This window comes from Hypanus sabinus, assembly GCF_030144855.1.
Source record: "Hypanus sabinus isolate sHypSab1 chromosome X2 unlocalized genomic scaffold, sHypSab1.hap1 SUPER_X2_unloc_2, whole genome shotgun sequence".
NCBI classification, from domain to species: Eukaryota; Metazoa; Chordata; class Chondrichthyes; order Myliobatiformes; family Dasyatidae; genus Hypanus; species Hypanus sabinus.
This window is the reverse complement of record NW_026778990.1, coordinates 295659-315394: the sequence shown is the minus strand read 5'-3', so window position 1 is coordinate 315394 and position 19736 is coordinate 295659. Positions and strand designations below refer to the sequence as shown.

General features: G+C 44.5%; 2 protein-coding genes across 2 annotated transcripts in view; both read left to right on the top strand.

Annotated features, from left to right (window-relative positions):
- The window catches only part of LOC132385773 (zinc finger protein 135-like), a 901933-nt gene that overhangs the window by 587460 nt on the left and 294737 nt on the right, over window positions 1-19736 (top strand). The gene's annotated exons all lie outside the window — the stretch shown is intronic.
- On the top strand, window positions 163-19603 carry LOC132385766 (zinc-binding protein A33-like). Its single transcript, XM_059957990.1, has 7 exons — window positions 163-363; window positions 1007-1327; window positions 2018-2113; window positions 2529-2762; window positions 4039-4061; window positions 4149-4267; window positions 15683-19603. Exons 1-7 carry the CDS (start codon window positions 163-165, stop codon window positions 16231-16233), a joined length of 1545 nt encoding a protein of 514 aa, XP_059813973.1. The 3' UTR covers window positions 16234-19603.

The following is a 19736-nucleotide window of genomic DNA, read 5'->3' as shown; positions in this document are numbered from 1 at the left end:
CTCTTTGCGGACAGTGGGCTGGCGAAGATCTGTGGAGAGAGATGCAAGGGCCTGTGCCACAGCAGCTGCGTGACAGAAGGCTCACTGATCCTCGGGCTGTTCCCAGGACGCGCAGGAAAACGGACAGCGAGTGTTGCTGGAAGATCATCAACTCGGGGAAAGATGCAAGGGCCTGTGCCACAGCAGCTGCGTGACAGAATGCTCACTGATCTTCGGGCTGTTCCCAGGATCCAAAGAAAATCGGACAGCGAGTGCTGCTGGAAGATCATCAGCTCGGGGAAAGACACTCTAAACTTTTTGGCCTGCCATCACACCGAGATGTCCGGAGAGCAGGGGTTCCCAACCTGGGGTTCACGGTTACTGGTATTGGTCTTTGGCACAAAAAAAGTTTCGGAACTGCTTTCGTACAGGAATGCTGCCGACTGACACATTCCAGTCTATAGGGACACCATTGGATATACAGGGATTCTCTACACAGGACAGGGAGTGGCCGGGTTGGCTGAGGAATCCTCAAGGTTATTGTAGTAGTGAACCACCCCAGGGGGGCAGACGGCTTCTCCTTTCAGCGCAGGACTTCAATCGTCTTCCAGGGGAAGGTCCTTCCGACCGCAGGGATGGGGCCTTTTGAGATTCAGCTGACGTTTTTGTCGCTCTAGGTTGTTAATAGCTGGGTTTGCAAGCCATATGGCCATCTCTCCTCCGCTCGTAGCCAGGCTTAGACAGACCATGTCCACGTTTTCTTATCTGTTGCACTTTTAATGTCTTTTTGATCCCACATTAACCAAAATTTCCACTGAACACATCCAGCATCAGAATCTGCAGCTCTCGTAGTGGACAATCGCGGTACTACAATCGCAGGGGTTCAGCAGATCCCCGAAAGTGAAAGCATTCTGAATCAGGAAGTGCCGGGAGTTAACATGGCTTCGAAAAGAAAAGCCGAGAGTTGGACCGAGGAGGTATTTTGTTCCATCTGCCTGGATTTCTTCACGATCCGGTTATTCTGGAGTGTGGACACAACTTCTGTCGCTCTTGTATCACACAGTATTGGGAAAGGGAGGAGAGAAACTCCTGCCCGGAATGTAGAGAGGAGTTTGCTGACCGCACCCTCAGGGTGAATCGGGCCTTAGCAAATCTGGCTGAAAAAGCTCGAAATCTAAACCTGAATCGGAAAGGGAAGGAAAGTGAACGTCACTGCGAGGAACATGAGGAAGAACTGAAGCTGTTTTGTGAAACGGACAAGACACTGATCTGTGTGATCTGTGCAGTGGCGGAGGAACACAGAGAGCACCGCTTCCTGCCGATTAAAGAAGCTGTTAAAATCTACAAGGTAAAAACTAACGTTAGTTCAATACTTAAAATATTTCCTTTGTCCTACATATCATCACACGAGCCTTTATAACTAACACATGATTCTCTGCAACTTCCGCCTTTTCCAACGGGATTCTAGCATCTCTCCGTCCCACAGCCCACCTCCTCACCCCGCAACTCTCCGCTCTCTGTACGCATCGCTCACCATACTGTATCGCCCTGATCCACTCGCTCCTCCCCACTGATCTCCCTCCTGGCACCGACACCTGCAGGCGGGACAAGTGCTACACCTGACTCCTAACCTCTTCCCTCGTCGCCATTCAGGAGGGCAAACAGCCCAGTTCCTCCCGTTTCTTCCCTGGTCGATTGTCCTCTCGTATTTGATTCCTTCTTCTCCAGCTCTTTATCTCTTCCACATGCCCCCTCTCAGCTTCTCACTTCATCACCCTCCCCCACGTTCCCCCTCACGTTGTCTCACCCGTCACCTGTCAGCTGGTTCTCGTCCCCAACCTTTTTATTCTGGCTTCTGTCCCATTCCTTCCCAGTCCTATTGAAGAGTCTCATCCTGAAACACCGACTGTTTATTTCCCCTGAATAGATGCTGCCTGACTCACTGAGTTCCTCCGGTATTTTGTGTGATAATCGGGTTTGATCACCTGTTTCTTTTGATGCATCTTTGTCTCTATTTCCTTCACTCTCTGACTTCCAGGATCAGCTAAAATCTTCCTTAGACTCTCTCACAAAAAAGATATCAGACTTCCAGGAAAAGGAGCAGCAACAGAAAGAGAAGATTTCCGGAGTTCGGGTGAGGCTTCCTGAGCGGAATTTCTGATATTACTGTCGAGTTTTGCTCCATTTAATGCAGAATAGCCGAGTATTGCAGCTCCAGTGACCTGGTTTCGATCTTGACCTCTGCTGCTGTCGGTGTGGAGTTTGCATGCTCTCCCTGTAGCCATGACAGTTTCAGACACATTTCAAGGACATGCTGGATGAATGGTTAATTACAATTAACCCAGTGAAGGTGGGGAGGGTGTATGTGAATCTGCTGGGAGTTAATGGGTCAATGAAGGAGAATAATTTCAGGAAAATGTGAGGGAAAGAGGTTGACGGGAATGTCTCAGAAGTAGTATGGACCCCAATGAACCGAATGGTCAATTTTTTGTCATAAGGAAATACAACACAGCAATGTAGTAAACTAATCTTCGCCTTTCATTCGACAGAAACAGTCACACAGCGTTCAGAACCACATCGCATACCAGTTTGCTGAACTGCGCCAGATTATCACTGAGAAAGAGCAGAGCTTACTCAGGGATCTCAGGGAAGAAGAGAAGAGGATTCTCAACCCAATGGAGAAAAATCTTCTGGCTCTTCAAGAGAATATAAGGATTATTCAGGAGGAAATCACAAAGTTAAAGGAACAGATAGATCAAAAAGACAGTGTGATGTTTCTCAAGGTGAGGGATGATATTTCAATTTATTTCTGTCAAATTGAACCAAATGAACAGTGGTATATTTGAAATAAACACAGCACAGCGGCCAATTCTACCAAATCAATTGCCACTGCTGGTGACCTTACACAGAGTGTTCTCCTTGCATGAGGAACCTCCAATCAGTCTGCTAATGACATTCTAAATATCGGAGATTGATATTCGATCCTTTATTAGCAATATACAATATTAAGCATAATTAATTTCAGCATAATTTGAACATAATTAATCATAAATTAAACTGCAATTAATTGGTCAACAAAAGATATGGCATCTGCCAGTCCCAGGATCAAAACAGCCCAGAACAAAGTACGAATCCGTACCTTATTCCCTTCACTTTTACCACGTCCCCACTCACGTGACTGGTTATCGTAATAAACACATAACACAGAATACAATGCAGACAGAAAACAGACGTGTTGCTCCTGCACACAGCATTTACAAATGGCAGTCAACTGTTTCTCACCAGACAATTGATGCAACTATTCAGGGTTGCTGTTGCCCAAAACTGGTCTTCCACAACTTCTGTACATCCCAGGACAGAATGCAATCTTTTCTGAAATGATTTACTCTGATCATAACACAGAGCTGCTGATTGTTTCCTTAATTACCGCATTAAATATCCTCTAAAACTCTCATTAACTCCCGGTTCCAGTCACAGGCTGTGAGTGTGTCTGGTGCGGTGGGTGTGAGGGTCTCTCTGTCAATCAGTGAGAACAATGGGTGGTCATAACCCACACATCAGACTTATCCTCCATATCCGGTTTCCATCAGATTAGAGAAACTTTTACTGCTCTACTTTTTCGGATTGGTTTTTCATCGGATTGTGTCCCATTCTCCGCTCATTCCGCCCATTCCAAAAAACTTACCCCTGACATCTCCTCTGTATTACTTGCAAGCACTTTAAAACTGTCCTCTCGTGTTAGCCATGAATGAGATACTTTTTTCCAACTGCACACAATCAAATCCATCACTAATCTTAAATTGTTCCATTTTATCATTCTGATGTCTTATCCAGATGGTAATGCACAGCCTGTCCTGTCTTTCCTGTAAGTATCATCCTCTCAGTAATGGTCTAATTTTCAGCAACTTTCCCTGTAATTTTCCCCGTGGTTCTGTATTGCTGGTGTGTATTTGTGATTGTGGGAGTGGGAATTTTCAACACCTTGTAATGATTTGGATGAAATTCAGGATGTGGTCAGTAAGTCCAAGTCTAATCAGATTTGTGTTTTATTTATTTCAGGAGGAAGCTCATCGAAACAGGAGGTAGGACAGGCTCTTTACTGAAACCCTGTATGGATTTGTAAAATAGTTCAAAATTCCAGTTCATCACCAGCAGTTTAAAATTTACAGTATCAGCCACGATGTCCAGGAATTGTCAGTGACAGATGAGGCCCTACCGGTTGAAAAATTCGTTCGCTTCTATTTGTTGAACACAGTGCTGAGTGAAACACTTGATGCCATTAACCGAGGTAAAACTTACAAAGATTCATTTTTCCTTGTTCATGAAACACAATTAATTTATAAGCTGAAGCAAAGATTGGCTGTGATAATGGACTGAAGGGGAACTGAAATGTATTTCACATCAACCCCACCCACTGGGAGACATTACTTTCACATGATCAGCTGGAGATGTCAGACCCCTGGACACACCAGCACAGGGTCACAATACAACCAGTACATGGGACTGGCAGATGAACCACTGTGTCCTGATCCCAGGCAAATGCACTAACACACCAGGACATGCATTTGAATCCTTCCTCAGGAGCGGGGAATTTAATACTGACTTGATGATATTGTAGTGAATAAAAGTGGGTATCAGAGTGGTGACCAGGATTGTCAGGAAAATACACAAGCCCTTCGTGCACTGTGAGTGCAGAGTCTGACTGACACAGGTCTTCCCCCTTCTGGATCCACAACTCTCACTGTTGTTAAGAGAGAGAAGAGGGGAGCAGTAGTGACAGGAGACTCAATCGTCAGGAGACAGACAGGAAAATCTATGGACATGTATGGGGCCCCTGAATGATATCTTGCTCCCTAGGTGCCAAGGTCAGGGATATCTCAGATCCTGTCTGCAGCATTTTGCAGAGGGAGGGTGAAGAGTCAGCCATATTGTTGCATTTTGGGACCAATTACATTGGAAGTAAAAGGAAAGAGGTCCCGAAAATGGAATTTGGAGAGCTTGGTCGACAGCTCTGATGCAGTGCCTCCAGGGTTGTGATTTCTGGATTGCTGCCTGTGCCACGTGCTGGTGAGGGTAGAAACAGGATAATTTGACAGATAGAGCATGGCTGAGAATACGGTGCTGGGGACAGGGATTCAGGTTCTTGGATCACTGGGATTTCTTCTGGTGGATGAATGACCTGCTCAAAAGGGATGGATTGCACCTGGACCCAAGGGAGAAGAATATTCTCAGACAGAGGTTCGATAGAGCTGTTGGGGAGGGTTTAATCTAATTTGGTGGGGTTTAGAACTGGAGTGAAGGGATAGGACTGATGGTAAAAATGCAAAGATAGCGCGCAGTCAGACTGTCAGATAGGGCAGACAGATGAGAGGAGAAAATTGCAGCCAGCAAGGTGAGTGTCAGTGCATCAGGGATGCAGAATTAAAAAGGGTAGCAGACACAGTACAGAAATTGTTATATCTCAATGCATGGACTATGAGAAATAAGGTGGATGATCTTGTTGCACTATTACCGATTGTCAGGTATGATGTTGTGGCCATCACGGAACCGTGGCTGAAGGATGGTTGTAGTTGGGAGCTGAATGTTCAAGATTACACAATGTATCAGAGGAAGGAAGGAAGATCTGATGGGGTGGTGTGGCTCTGCTGGTAAATCAGCAGCAAGATGTGACATAGGATTGGAAGATGTTGAATCTTGTGGGTTGAGGTAAGGAGCTGCAAAAGTAAAAATGACACTGACACTAGTCATACACAGGCCTCCCAACAGTCAGTGGGTTGAGGCCCACAGATTACAACTGGAAATAAAAACGGCTGATGAAAAGGACAATGTTATGATAATCATGGGAGATTTCAACATGCAGGGCAATTGGGAAAATCAGTTTGATAAAGGATCTCAAGAGAGTGAGTTTGTTGAATGCAATGTGATGGCTTTCTAGAGCAGTTTGTCGTTGAGCCTACTCGGGGAACAGCTCTAATGGATTGGGTTTTATGTATTGAACCAGAGGTGAGTAGTTAAAAGAAACCCTTAGGAGGCAGTGCTCACAACATGACCGAGTTCAACTTGAAATCTGATAAGGAGACAGTAAAGTCTGACATTGTAGTATTTCAGAGGAGTAAAAGAAATTACAGTGGTCTGAGAGAGGAGTTTGCCAAAGCAAATTGCAAGGAGATGCAGGCAGGGATGAGAGCAGAGCAGAAATGGTGTCCGTTTCTGGGAAAATGAGGAAGGTGAAGGATAGATGTATTCCAAAAATAAATAAATACTCAAATGGCAAAATAGTACAACCCTGGCTGACAAGGGAAAACAAGTTAATGTAAAGGAAAAAGAGAGGGGATACAACTAAACAAAAATTAGTAGGAAGACAGAGGATTGGGAAGCTTTTAAATATCTACAGAGAGGAACTAAAATAATGATTTGGAGGGGAAAAATAAACAACAAATTGATTTGAATTGAATTGACTTTATTTCTTACATCCTTCATCTACATAAGGATTAAAAATCTTTATGTCTCCACCTAAATGTGCAATGTGCAATCTATTATAATTTATAATGAATAATATGTACAACAGGCCAGTCAATATAACATAGAAATACAGTTGTGTCAGCATTAGTTAATCAGTCTGATGGCCTGGTTGAAGAAGCTGTCCCGGAGCCTGTTGCTCCTGGATTTTAATCTGTGGTACTGTACCCCGGACGGTAGCAACTGGTACAGTTTGTGCTTGGGGTGACTCTGGTTTCCAATGATCCTTCAGGCCCTTTTTACACACCTGTCTTTGTAAAACAAGTTAGCAAACAATATCAAATTGTTTTTCAAGTATTGTAAAAAATAAAACAGAGATGAGAGTGGATATAGGACCGCTTGAAAATGAGGCCGGATATATAATAACGCGGGATAAAGAGATGGCAGATAAACCAAATATTTTGCACCAGTCTTCACCGTGGAAGACACTAGCACTGTGCCCGGTGTTGAAGAGTGCGAGGGAAGAGAAGTGAGTGCAGTTGCTGTTACAAGGGAGAAGGTGTTCAAAAAGCTGAAAGACCTAAAGGTACATAAGTCACCCGGACCAGATGAACTGCACCCTAGTGTTCTGAAAGAGGTTGTGATAGACATTTTGGAGGCATTTCAAATGATCATTTAAAAGTCATTGGACCCTGGCGTGGTGCCAGAGGGCTGGAAAATGGCAAATGTCACTTGACTGTTTAAGTAAGGAGGAAGGCAGCAGAAAGGAAATTACAGACCAGTTAGCCTCACCTCTGTGGTTGGGAAGAAATTGGAGTCAGTTGTTAAGTCTGAGGCTATGGAATACTTGGTGACACTGGACAAGATAGGACAAGTCAGCATGGCTTCGTTAAGGGAATATCCTGCCTGACAAACCTGTTGGGATTCTTTGAGGAGATTACAAGCAGGATAGATAAAGGGGATGCAGTGTATGTTGTATATTTGGAATCTCAGAAGGCCTTTGACAAGGTGCCACACATGAAGGTGGTAACCAGGTTAAGAGGCCATGGTATTACAGAAAAGTTACAGGAATGGTTAGAACATTGGCTGATTGGTAGGAAACAGTGAATGAGAGTAAAGGTATCATTTTCTGGTTGGCTGCCAGTGACTCATGTTCCAAAGTGGTCAGCGTTAGGACACCTTCATTTTATGCTGTATATAAAGATCCAGCTGATGGAATAGACAATAAGATATAGGAACAGAAGTGGGTTATTCGGCCCATCGGGTCTGCTCCACCATTCAGTTATGAGCAGATCCAATTCTTCCAGTCATCCCCACTCCCCTGCTTTCACCCCATGCCCTTTGATGCCCTGGTTAATCAAGAACCTATCTATCTTTCCCTTAAATATGACTTGGCCTCAACAGCCACTTGTGGCAACACACTTTCCACACAATGACTAAAGTAATTTCTCCGCATCTCAGTTCAAAAAGGTCCTCCTTCAATCCTGAAGTCATGCTCTCTTGTCCTAGAATAGATGGCTTTGTTTCCAAGTTTGCAGATGACACAAAGTTTGGTGGAGGGGTCGGTAGTGTTGAGGAAACAGTTAGGCTGGACAGGTCTTGAATGAGGAGAATGGGAAAGAAAGTGGGAAATGATATACAATGTTGGAAAGTGCATAGCCATGCACTTTGGTCGTAGAAATAATGTGCAGATTTTTTTTCAAATGGGAAGAAAACCCAAAAAGCTGAGTTGAAAATGGACTTAGCAGTCATTCTGGAGAACACAGTGGTGAGGAAGGCAAATCCAACGTTAGCATTCAATTCAAGGGGTTTAGATAGCATTCAGTCCAAGAGCAGGGATGTGATGCTGAGGCTTTATAAGGCACTGGTGAAGCCTCACCTTGAGTATTGTGAAGTTGGGTTCCTCGTCTAAGAAAAGATGTGCTGGCATTGCAGAAGGTTCATTTCATAAGGATGATTCCAGGAATGAAAGGGTTATCATACGAGGAACGTTTGATAGCTCTGTCTCTGTACTCGCTGGAATATAGAAAGATGAGGGGGGATCTCATTGAAAACTTTCGAATATTGAAAGGCCCAGACAGTGTAGATGTGGAAAGGATGTTTCCCATGGTGGTGGAGTTTAGTACAAGAGGGCACAGCTTCAAGATAGAAGGGCGTCTATTTAAAACAGATGCAAAGAAATTTGAGCCAATGGCTGGTGAATTTGTGGAACCTGTTTGGTGTATTTAAGGCAGAGCTTGATAGGTTCTAGATTGGACACAGCATCAAAGGTTATGGGGAGAAGACCAGGTAGTGGGGCTGAGGAGGGAAACGTGGATCAGCCATGATTGAATGGCAGAGCAGACTCGATAGGAAAATGGCCTAATTCTGCTCCTGTGTCTTATGGTGATCAGACCACTACATTGAAGCATTGTGAGAATGAGCTCGGACACACCAACAAGAATTGACATTGGTCAAGATTTCATCTCGGGAGAAGCACACACAGCCTGGCAAAGCTCCCTCACACACACACACAGGAAGGACTGGCAGATTGTAGTCAGAGCCTCAGCAATGTACGTTGTTATTTCCCTCAGTAACCTGGAAACCAGTCTGTTCAGAGACAGTCATTTATTCATTTAAACAACTCAATCACGCGTGACACATTGTCAACACACACCAGACATGTGATGACACACTGTAACATACAAATTCTTCAACGTGCACACTGTCCTTCAATGTGTATACACACCACACGGATATTTACCACAATCAACACACACACACACACACACACACACACACACACACACACACACACACACACACACACACACACACACACACACACACACACACACACACACACACACACACACACACACACACACACACGTTCTATCAGAGTGTAACATACAGCGACAGAAAAAGGCACAAATTCCCATTTAGGATTGAAATCTGCCGTCCTTACCCAGTCTGTCTGTTCTGTGGCACTGAGCTGCCCTCTGACGTGACGTCACATCAACACTTCACAGACAGACTCCGGGGTGAGATTCCTCAGGAGGATGATCTGGGAGGGTTTGATGGATGTTGAACCCACGGCCTACTTCATCAATCTGCAAGAGTAACATGTCTTCTTGAGCATGGCCCATATGTGTGTGAGATCTTGGGTACAAGTTTATTTTCACCTTTTTCCACAGAATTTGAGGTCAAATTCCATTTACCCACCTCCCTCTCTGTGACAATATTACCCAATAGACCACTCAAAAAATTTCCCATTTCACTTTCAATCCGAGGCCTCTGGTTCTGTACTCCCATTTCTTGGAAAAAGAAACATTATTTAAGCCCCTTATGAATTATTTACCTTGATAAGGGGTCATGCCTGAACATCCTACACTACAGCTGAATAGCCCAAGCTTATCCACCCTCTGATTTTAACCCAAGCCCCCAGTCCTGGTAACATCCTCCTGAAGCCTCCTGTCCAGTGTAATGACATCCTCCCCATATTCGGGAACCGGAAATGCAGACAATGCTCCAAGTGTGGCCTATCATCGACATCAAAGGCCTTGCTGAATTTTATGTGGACAGTGTGGAATAGGCTGATGAATACAGTACTGAAGGAGTTTTTTTTAGATTGGGACAAGAAGGGCGGCGTGGGAGCTAAATTCTGAAGGAAGGCAGTTCTGTAAAAAACTTTGCGGACAAGAACGGCGAGACTGCGCAGGACAGCGCGGAGAGTTTAAAAAGATGACCACCCTATACAGCGGGCAGCGGAGGGGGTGGCAGCAGAGTGTAGGGCTTTGGCTCAAAGGGCTTAGGCGGTAACGGGAAGAGCCGAGAGCGAAGCACCAACTCTTTTTCTCCCCTTGGCAAATCGGCCCGACGGACGGGGGAGCAGCAGGGCACATTAGCGAATGGTTTAAGAAGTTTGTGTGTTTGGCGAAGTAAGTGGGTGAGTAGACCCATCTTTCTTTGTTTCATTCCTTTGTTTCATTAGGTAGCATGTCTGCAGGGTTAGTGCTTTGTTCAGCTTGATGGCCTACTGCTTATCAGAGAAAATGAAGAGGTGATAGACAGGAGCTACAGGGATCCCTAGGCTACAGGGGTCAGAAAACTGGGTGACTGTCAGGAGAGGGAAGGGAAATGCCCGGATAGTGGAGAGCACCTCTGTGGCTGCCCCCTTCAGCAACAAGTATATCATTTCGGATGCTGTTGAGGGGGACGTCCTGACAGGGGACGGTCACGGTGACCGGGTCTCTGGCACTGAGCCTGGCGCTGTTGTGCAGGAGGGAAGGAGGGAGAAGAGGAATGCGGTAGTCATAGGGGATTCCATAGTCAGGGGAACAGACAGGAGATTCTGTGAGCCTGGTAGAGATACCCACATGGTGTGCTGCCTCCCAGGTGCCAGGGTACAGGATGTCTCGAACCGGGACCAGAAGATATTGAAGGGAGAGGGCGAGCAGCCAGCTGTCTTGGTACATGTTGGTACCAATGACATAGAGAGGAAAGGGAAGGAGGTCCTGAAAAGAGATTTCCGGGAGTTAGGAAGGAAGCTGAGAAGCAGGACCTCCAGGGTAGTAATCTCAGGATTGCTGCCTGTGCCACGTGCTAGCGAGGGCAAGAATAGTAGGATCAGGCAGAAGACTGCGTGGCTGAGAGACTGGTGCAGGGGGCAGGGCTTCAGATTCTTGGATCATTGGGATCTCTTCTGAGGGCAGTAATAACTGTTCAAAAAGGACGGGTTACACCTGAATCTCGGCGGGAATGTTTAATAGAGCTGTTAGGGAGGGTTTAAAGTAATTTGGCAGGGGAATGGGAAACCGTAATGATAGAGCGGAGGAGGGGGAAAACAGAAATAAATCTAAGATAGAGAGCAGTGAAGATGTCAGGAAGGACAGGCAGCTGATGGGGCAAATTTGCAGCCACTGGGATGAGTTGCAGTGCAATCAAAACAAAAAGTAGCAAATACTGGACTTAAGGTGTCATACTTAAATACACACAGCATAAGGAATAAGGTGGATGATCTTGTCGTACAGCTACAGATTGGCAGGTATAATTTTGTGGCCATCACTGAGATGTGGCTAAAGGATGCATGGCTGTGAGAGCTGAACGTCCAAGGATACACGGTGTATCGGAAGGATAGGCAGGTAGGCAGAGGGGGTGACGTGGCTTTATTGGTAAGAAATGATATTAAATCATCAGAAAGAGGTGTCATAGGATCGGAAGGTGCAGAATCTTCATGGGTTGAGCTAAGAAATCGCAGGGGTGAAAGGACCCTGATGGCAGTTATCTACAGGCCTCCTAACAGCTGCAATGATGTGGACTACAAATTACAACAGGAAATAGAAAAGGCTTGCCAGAAGGGCAGTGTTATGATAATTGTGGGGGATTTTAACATGCGAGTGGATTGGGAAAATCAGGACGACACTGGATCTCAAGAGAGAGAATTTCTAGAATGTCTACGAGATGGCTTTTCAGAACAGCTTGTTGTTGAGCCCACTAGGGGATCAGAGCAGCATTGGCTGGAGATTATGCGAGAAGTGAGGAAGGTGCAACACAGATATATTCCAAAAAAGAAGAAATTTTCGAATGGAAAAAGGTTGCGACCGTGGCTGACAAGAGAAGTGAAAGCCAAAGTACAAGCAAAGGAGAGGGCATTCAAGGAAACAAAAATTAGTGTGAAGACAGAGGATTGGGAAGTTTTTAAAAGCTTACAAAAGGAAACTAAGAAGGCCATTAAGAGGGAAAAGATGAACTATAAAAGGAAGCTAGTAAATAATATCAAAGAAGATACTAAAAGCTTTTTCAAGTATGTAAAGTGTAAAAAATATGTCAGAGTGGAGAAAGGACCGATAGAAAATGATGCTGGAGAAATTGTAATGGGAGATAAGGAGATGGCTGAGGAACTGAACGAGTATTTGCATCAGTCCTCACTGAGGAAGATATCAGCAGTATAACGGACACTCAAGGGTGTCAGGGAAGAGAAGTGTGCGCAGTCACAATTACGACAGAGAAAGTACTAAGGAAGCTGAATAGTCTAAGGGTAGATAAATCTCCAGGACCAGATGGAATGCACCCTTGTGTTTTGAAGGAAGTAGCTGTGGAGATCGCGGAGGCATAAGCAATGATCTTTCAAAAGTCAATATATTCTGGCATGGTTCCGGAGGAGTGGAAGATTGAAAATGCCACTCTGGTATTTAAGAAAGGGGAAAGGAAGCAAAAAGTGAATTATAGACCTGCTAGCTTGAGAAATGTTGGGAAGTTTCTGGAGACAATTGTCAAGGATGAGGTTACGGAGTACCTGCAGGCATATGACAAGATAGGCCAAACTCAGCATGGTTTCCTTAAAGGAAAATCCTGCCTGACAAACCCATTGACATTTTTTGAAGTAATTACAAGTCGGCGAGACAAGGGAGATGCAGTGGATGTTGTGTGTTTGGATTTTCAGAAGGCCTTTGACAAGGTGCCACACATGAGGCTGCTAAACAAGATAAGAGCCCATGAAATTACAGGAAAGTTACATACGTTGATAGAGCGTTGGCTGATTGGCAGGAAACAGAGAGTGGGATTAAAGGATCCCATTCTGGTTGTCTGCCAGTTACCAGTGGCGTTCCACAAGGGTCTGTGTTGGGGCCACTTCTTTTTATGTTGTATATCAATGATTTGGATTATGGAATAGATGGCTTTGTGGCTAAGTTCGCGGATGATACAAAGATAGGTGGAGGGGCCGGTAGTGCTGAGGAAACAGAGAGTCTCTGCAGAGAGACTTGGATAGATTAGGAGTATGGTCAAAGAAGTGGCAAATGAAATATAATGTTTAAAAGTGTATGGTCATGCACGTTCTTAGAAGAAATAAACGGGCTGACTATTATTTAAATGGAGAGAGAATTCAAAATTCTGAGATGCAATTGTACTTGGAAGTGCTTGTGCAGGATACCCTTAAGGTTAACCTCCAGGTTGAGTCAGTGGTGAAGAAGGTGAATGCAATATTGGCATTCATTTCTAGAGGAATAGAATATAAGAGCAAGGATGTGATGTTGAGGCACTATAAGGAACTGGTAAGACCTCACTTGGAATACTGTGTGCAGTTTTGGGCTCCTTATTTACGAAAGGATGTTCTGACATTGGAGAGGGTTCAGAGAAGATTCACGAGAATGATTCCTGGAATAAGAGTGTTAACATGTGAGGAATGTTTGACCGCTCTTGGACTGTACTCCGTGGAGTTCAGAATGAGGGGGAACCTCACAGAAGCATTTCGAATGTTAAAAGGCATGGACAGAGTGGATGTGGCAAAGTTGTTTCCCATGGTGGGGGAGTCTAGTACGAGAGCATGACTTAAGGATTGAAGGGCGCCCATTCAGAACGGAGATGTGAAGAATTTTTTTTTGCCAGAGGGTGGTGAATCTGTGAATTTCTTGCAGCAGTGGAAGCCAAGTTATTGTATGTATTTAAGACAGAGATTGATAGGTATGTGAGTAGACAGGTCATGGTGAGAGGGTGGGAGAGTGGGACTAAATGGGAGAATGGGAAAATGGATCAGCTCATGATAAAATAACTTCTGCTTTAAAAATCAAACACAAGAAAATCTCCAGATGCTGGAAATCCAAGCTGCACAGGTCCTGATGAAGGGTCTCGCCAGATCTCTGGCACCTGTCTGGAGAGAGTTGATGTTGGGAGGATGTGGGTGGGTAGAGGCAGCTGTGGAGGCCAAATAATTGAGTATATTTAAAGCAGAGTAATACACACAAATTGTTGGGTGAACAGCAGGCCGGTAAGTTTCTATGGAAACGAGTAAACAGTCTACGGTTCAGACTGAAACAATTCATCAATACCTGTGTTGCTTAAGGGTTCCTGCAAATTCATCCCCTGTCCTAATGAGGGGCTGCGGGGGATGGGGTTGTGGGAAAGGGGACAAAGTCATCCTCATCTGCCATCTTTGCCCCCTCCAGCTTCTCATTACGTCTACACACACAGTTCACCCACAGGGTTTCCACCCCTCCCCCACCTGGTTCAATCTGCCATTCATCTCTCCCCCACTGGTTCCCATTATCACCTCCTTTACTGTCTCAAACCATCACACTGCCCCACTTCCCACTCACAAATGAATGTAAACATTGTATGACTGGCCTGTTCCTGTGCTGTACTGCTCTATGTTCTCTGTTCCCTGTTCCGAAGAATGAGAGGAGATCTCATGGAAACACAAAATTCTTTCAGGGGTCAACAGGCAGGAGTGAGGGAGGATGTTTCCCCTGTCTGAGGAGTCAAGGGCCAGGGATCTCTCTGCTCACCGTCCAGCGGAAAACCCCCGATCCCCGGGGCCCCGCTGTCCGAGTCTCCCCACCCGATCCCCGGGGCCGCGCTGTCCGAGTCTCCCCCCGATCCCCGGGGCCGCGCTGTCCGAGTCTCCCCCCGATCCCCGGGGCCCCGCTGTCCGAGTCTCCCCCCGATCCCCGGGGCCGCGCTGTCCGAGTCTCCCCCCGATCCCCGGGGCCGCGCTGTCCGAGTCTCCCCCCGATCCCCGGGGCCGCGCTGTCCGAGTCTCCCCCCGATCCCCGGGGCCGCGCTGTCCGAGTCTCCCCCCCGAACCCCGGGGCCGCGCTGTCCGAGTCTCCCCCCGATCCCCGGGGTCGCGCTGTCCGAGTCTCCTCCCGATCCCCGGGGCCGCGCTGTCCGAGTCTCCCCCCGATCCCCGGGGCCGCGCTGTCCGAGTCTCCCCCCGATCCCCGGGGCCGCGCTGTCCGAGTCTCCCCCCCGATCCCCGGGGCCCCGCTGTCCGAGTCTCCCCCCGGTCCCCGGGGCCGCGCCGTCCGAGTCTCCCCCCGATCCCCGGGGCCCCGCCGTCCGAGTCTCCCCCCCCGATCCCCGGGGCCGCGCCGTCCGAGTCTCCCCCCGATCCCCGGGGCCGCGCCGTCCGAGTCTCCCCCCCGATCCCCGGGGTCGCGCCGTCCGAGTCTCCCCCCGATCCCCGGTCCCCGCTGTCCGAGTCTCCCCCCGATCCCCGGTCCCCGCTGTCCGAGTCTCCCCCCGATCCCCGGGGCCGCGCTGTCCGAGACTCCCCCCGATCCCCGGTCCCCGCTGTCCGTGTCTCCCCCTGATCCCCGGGGCCCCGCTGTCCGAGTCTCCCCCCGGTCCCCGGGGTCGCGCTGCCCGAGTCTCCCCGCGATCCCCGGGGACGCGCTGCCCGAGTCTCCCCCGATCCCCGGGGCCGCGCTGTCCGAGTCTCCCCCCGATCCCCGGGGTCTCTCTAATTCTCTGCTTCTCCCCCCAGTCTCTGTCACCCTGGATGTGGAAACGGCGGGTCCGTGTCTCGAGGTGTCTGAGGATCGGAAGAGTGTGAGACGGACCCGGACCTGGAGAGATCTCCCTGACACCAGGAAGAGATTCACAAACCGGTCTTGTGTGCTGGGATCGGAGGGATTCACATCGGGGAGACATTACTGGGAGGTGGAGGTGACGGGGAATCGGTTCTGGTGTCTGGGAGTCGCCGCAGAGTCTGTGGAGAGGAAGAGACGGGTCAGTCTGAGTCCGGAGACCGGATTCTGGGTCATCGGGCGGTTTTGTGACATGTTACATCGGGATTATGACGTGTCCGGTCTCATCTCCCCCGAGTCCCGTCTCGCTGCCGGTCCCATCCCCGGGAGGGTGGGAGTTTATCTCAGTTACGAGTCCGGGACAGTTTCATTTTACAACGCGGAGACCAAGTCCCATCTCCACACCTTCACTGGGAATAAATTCACGGGGAAACTTTATCCTTTCTTCCGGACTGGGGATGTAAACCAGTGGCTGAGAATCTGCTCCGGTTCCGCTCCGGGTCTGTAAACGGGTCGGGTCTCGGGACCGGCGTCAGGAGTAAAGTCCCTGTAAATATAAATGTGCGGAGAGTGCAGCTAAATACGTGGCTAAGGGGATGGTGCAGGAGGGAGGGCTTCATGTTTCTGGACAATTGGGCTTTGTTCGGGCGAAGGTGGGGCCTGTTCCGACGGGACGGTTTGCCCCTGAACTGGGCGTGGGGGGGGGGGGAATAACATTCTTGCGGGTAGATTTGCCAGTGCTGCTCCGGGGAATTTAATCTAGATTTGCAGAGGGAGGGGAACCAGAGTGTTAGAGCAGATAGTGAGGTGCAGGAGGATAAGGAACATGAGAGGACTACATGTATAAACGGAAATGAAAAAAAAAAGCAGATGGTATACATATTCTCAGGTATATCTATTTCAATGCACGGAGTATTGTCGGTAAAACAGATGAGTTTAGGGCTTGGGTTGACACGTGGGATAACGTCATTACTGCTATTAGTGAGGGGCAGAACTGGCAGCTTAATGTTCTGGTAAAATTGGAGAACGGCCAATTTTGTGGAAATGAAAAAGGATCTAGGAAGAGTGGATTGGGATAAGTTTTTTTTTTCTGGCCAGGATGTGTTCAGTAAGTTCACAGGCATAAGAAATTAAATAGAGATTGGGTTGGAAATGTTATAGCAACTTCATTTCATTCAAAATCAAGAAGAGTTGCAATTTCAGTTAATAAATCTTTACCAATTAAAATACAAAATGTAATATTTGATTCTGTGGGGAGATATGTGATTATACATTGTCAAATTTTCTCAGAATTATGGACTTTTATGAACATTTATGCACCAAATGAAAATGATGCAAAATTCATACAAGAAGATTTTTTTGAACTTGGCTGACGCAAATGATAAAATATTAATAGGCGGAGATTTTAATTTTTGTTTAGATCCAGTTTTGGAAAGGCCAACTACAGTTGTTACAAAATTAAAAGTAATAAAACTAACTTTATCATTAATGAAAGATTTAAACCTGATTGATATATGGAGAAAAATTAATCCAAGAGAAAGAGATTATTCATTTTATTCAAATAGACATAAAACATATAAAACAATAGACATGGAGATTTAATACAATTTTATTAAAACGTCAAGATTTTTGTGATTTTATGAAAAAACAACTTCATTTTTTTTGGATACAAATTTACATTCAGTTGAGGATAAAATTGCATTATAGGAAGCGATGAAAGCACATTTAAGGGGTCAGATTATAAATTATACATCTAAAATTAAGAAGGAAAATTGAGAAAAGATATCATAAAGTTAGAAAAAGAATCTCAAGATATATGAACGAAGAAAAACAAAGACAACTTGTTAATAAAAAACTACAATATAATACACTCCAGACATATCGTACAGAAAAAGTAATTATGAGAACTAAACAGAAATATTACGAATTAGGTGAAAGATCACATAAAATTCTTGCTTGGCAGTTGAAAACAGAACAGGCTTTTAAAACAATAAATGCAATTAGAACAAGTGTAAATAAGGTTGCTTATAAACCTTTAGAAATTAATGAAACTTTAATTTTTTTTTAATACTGAACTATATCAATCAGAATCACAAAATAAGATTACTGAGATAGATAAATTTTTATCACAAATAACCCTTCCAAAATTTAATTTGGAAGAACAGAAAGGATTAGATATGCCCTTTACATTAAAAGAGGTTGAAGAAGCTTTAGGATCACTTCAGAGTAACAAATCCCCAGAAGAAGATGGTTTTCCTCCTGAATTTTATAAAAAAATTTAAAGATATATTAATTCCTCCCTTTATGGAATTAATATACCAAGTGGAAAGAATGCATAAACTCCCACAATCTTTTTTAACAGCGATCATAACGGTATTGCCAAAAAAAGAGATCCTCTAAAACCAACATCATATAGGCCTATTTCTTCGTTGAATACAGATTATAAGATAATAGCAAAAAATTTATCTAATAGAATATCTAAATATTTACCAAAATTAATACATATGGATCAAACAGATTTTATTAAAAACAGACAATCAATGGATAATCTAACCTGGTTACTTAGTATAATTCAGCTGGCACAAAAAAGAGAGGAAATGAGTGTGGCATTTGCTTTGGATGCAGAAAAAGCATTTGATAGATTGGAATGGGATTTTTTGTTTAAGCTATTGGAAAAATATGAGCTAGGAAAATGGATTAAAACCTTAAATACTAATCCTCAAGCTAAAGTAGTTACAAATGCTCAGATTTCAACACCATTTTGCTTAACAAGGTCAACTAGACAAGGCTGCCCGTTATCACCTGCTTTATTTGTATTGGCAAAAGAACCATTAGCTGAATTAATTAGAACAGATTCAGATATTGGCGGTTTTAGAGTTAATCAAGAAGAATATAAGATTAATTTATTTGCTGATGATGTTTTGATTCATTTAACAATCTTTGCAAAGATTATCTTTTAAATTGGAAGAATACGGGAAAGTATCAGGGTATAAATTAAATTGGGATAAAAGTGAAATTTTACCCCTTACCAAAGGAAATTATAATCAATGTCGATTAGTAACTCAATTTCGATGGTCAATAAATGGGATAAAATATTTAGGTATCAGAGTTGACAATGATGTCAAAAATTTATATAAACAAAATTATTTGCCATTATTAAAAAAAAATGAAAGAGGATCTTGATAATTGGATGATGTTACCAATAACATTAATAGGTAGAGTTAATGCTGTAAAAATGAATATATTCCATAGATTGCAATATTTATTCTAAACTTTACCAATACAATTACCGCAGAAGTTTTTTCAAGAACTAAATAAATATGTAAGGAAATTTCTTTGGAAAGGAAAGATGTCAAGAATATCATTGGAAAAATTGAGATGTAAATTTGATTTAGGAGGGTTACAACTTCCAAATTTTAAGAATTATGATAAAGCAAATCAACTTAGATTTATTGCATCTTTTTTTGATGAAAAAAAACCCGGCATGGATTAGAATAAAATTAGATAAGATAGGAGAAAACATACCAGAAGATTTTACATATAAATGGGAATCCAAATTGATACGGGAAAAAAAAGAATCTCCAATATTAGGACACTTGATTGATTTATGGAATAAGGTAAATATGGACGATAAGATAAAGAAATCTTTATTAGCAAAAACAAACTTTAATTCAAAATAGGCTTATTGCTTTTACAATGGATAATAAACTTTTACATAATTGGTTCCAAAAGGGGATTAAATACATACGTAATTGTTTTGAAGGAGGTATATTGATGTTGTTTGATCAATGAAAAAATAAATATAAAATATCAAACAACACTCTTTTCTCTTATTTTCAATTAATGGACAATTTACGAGAAAAGCTGGGTCAAACAATGTTGATGCCAAAACTTAGTGAAATAGAAATATTAATTCAAAAGGGAAAAATTTAAAAAAATTCATCTTGTATGTACAATTTGATTCAAAAACAGACTGAATCTGGAATTCATAAATCAAGACAAAAATGGGAA

Bases quoted from the DNA above. Each gene is read 5' to 3' on its own strand.
- LOC132385766 (XM_059957990.1), top strand. From the start codon at position 163: ATGCAAGGGCCTGTGCCACAGCAGCTGCGTGACAGAATGCTCACTGAT. The intron at 1,328-2,017 runs GTAAAAACTAAC...TCTGACTTCCAG, and splicing joins AAGCTGTTAAAATCTACAAG to GATCAGCTAAAATCTTCCTT. The intron at 2,763-4,038 runs GTGAGGGATGAT...TATTTATTTCAG, and splicing joins ACAGTGTGATGTTTCTCAAG to GAGGAAGCTCATCGAAACAG.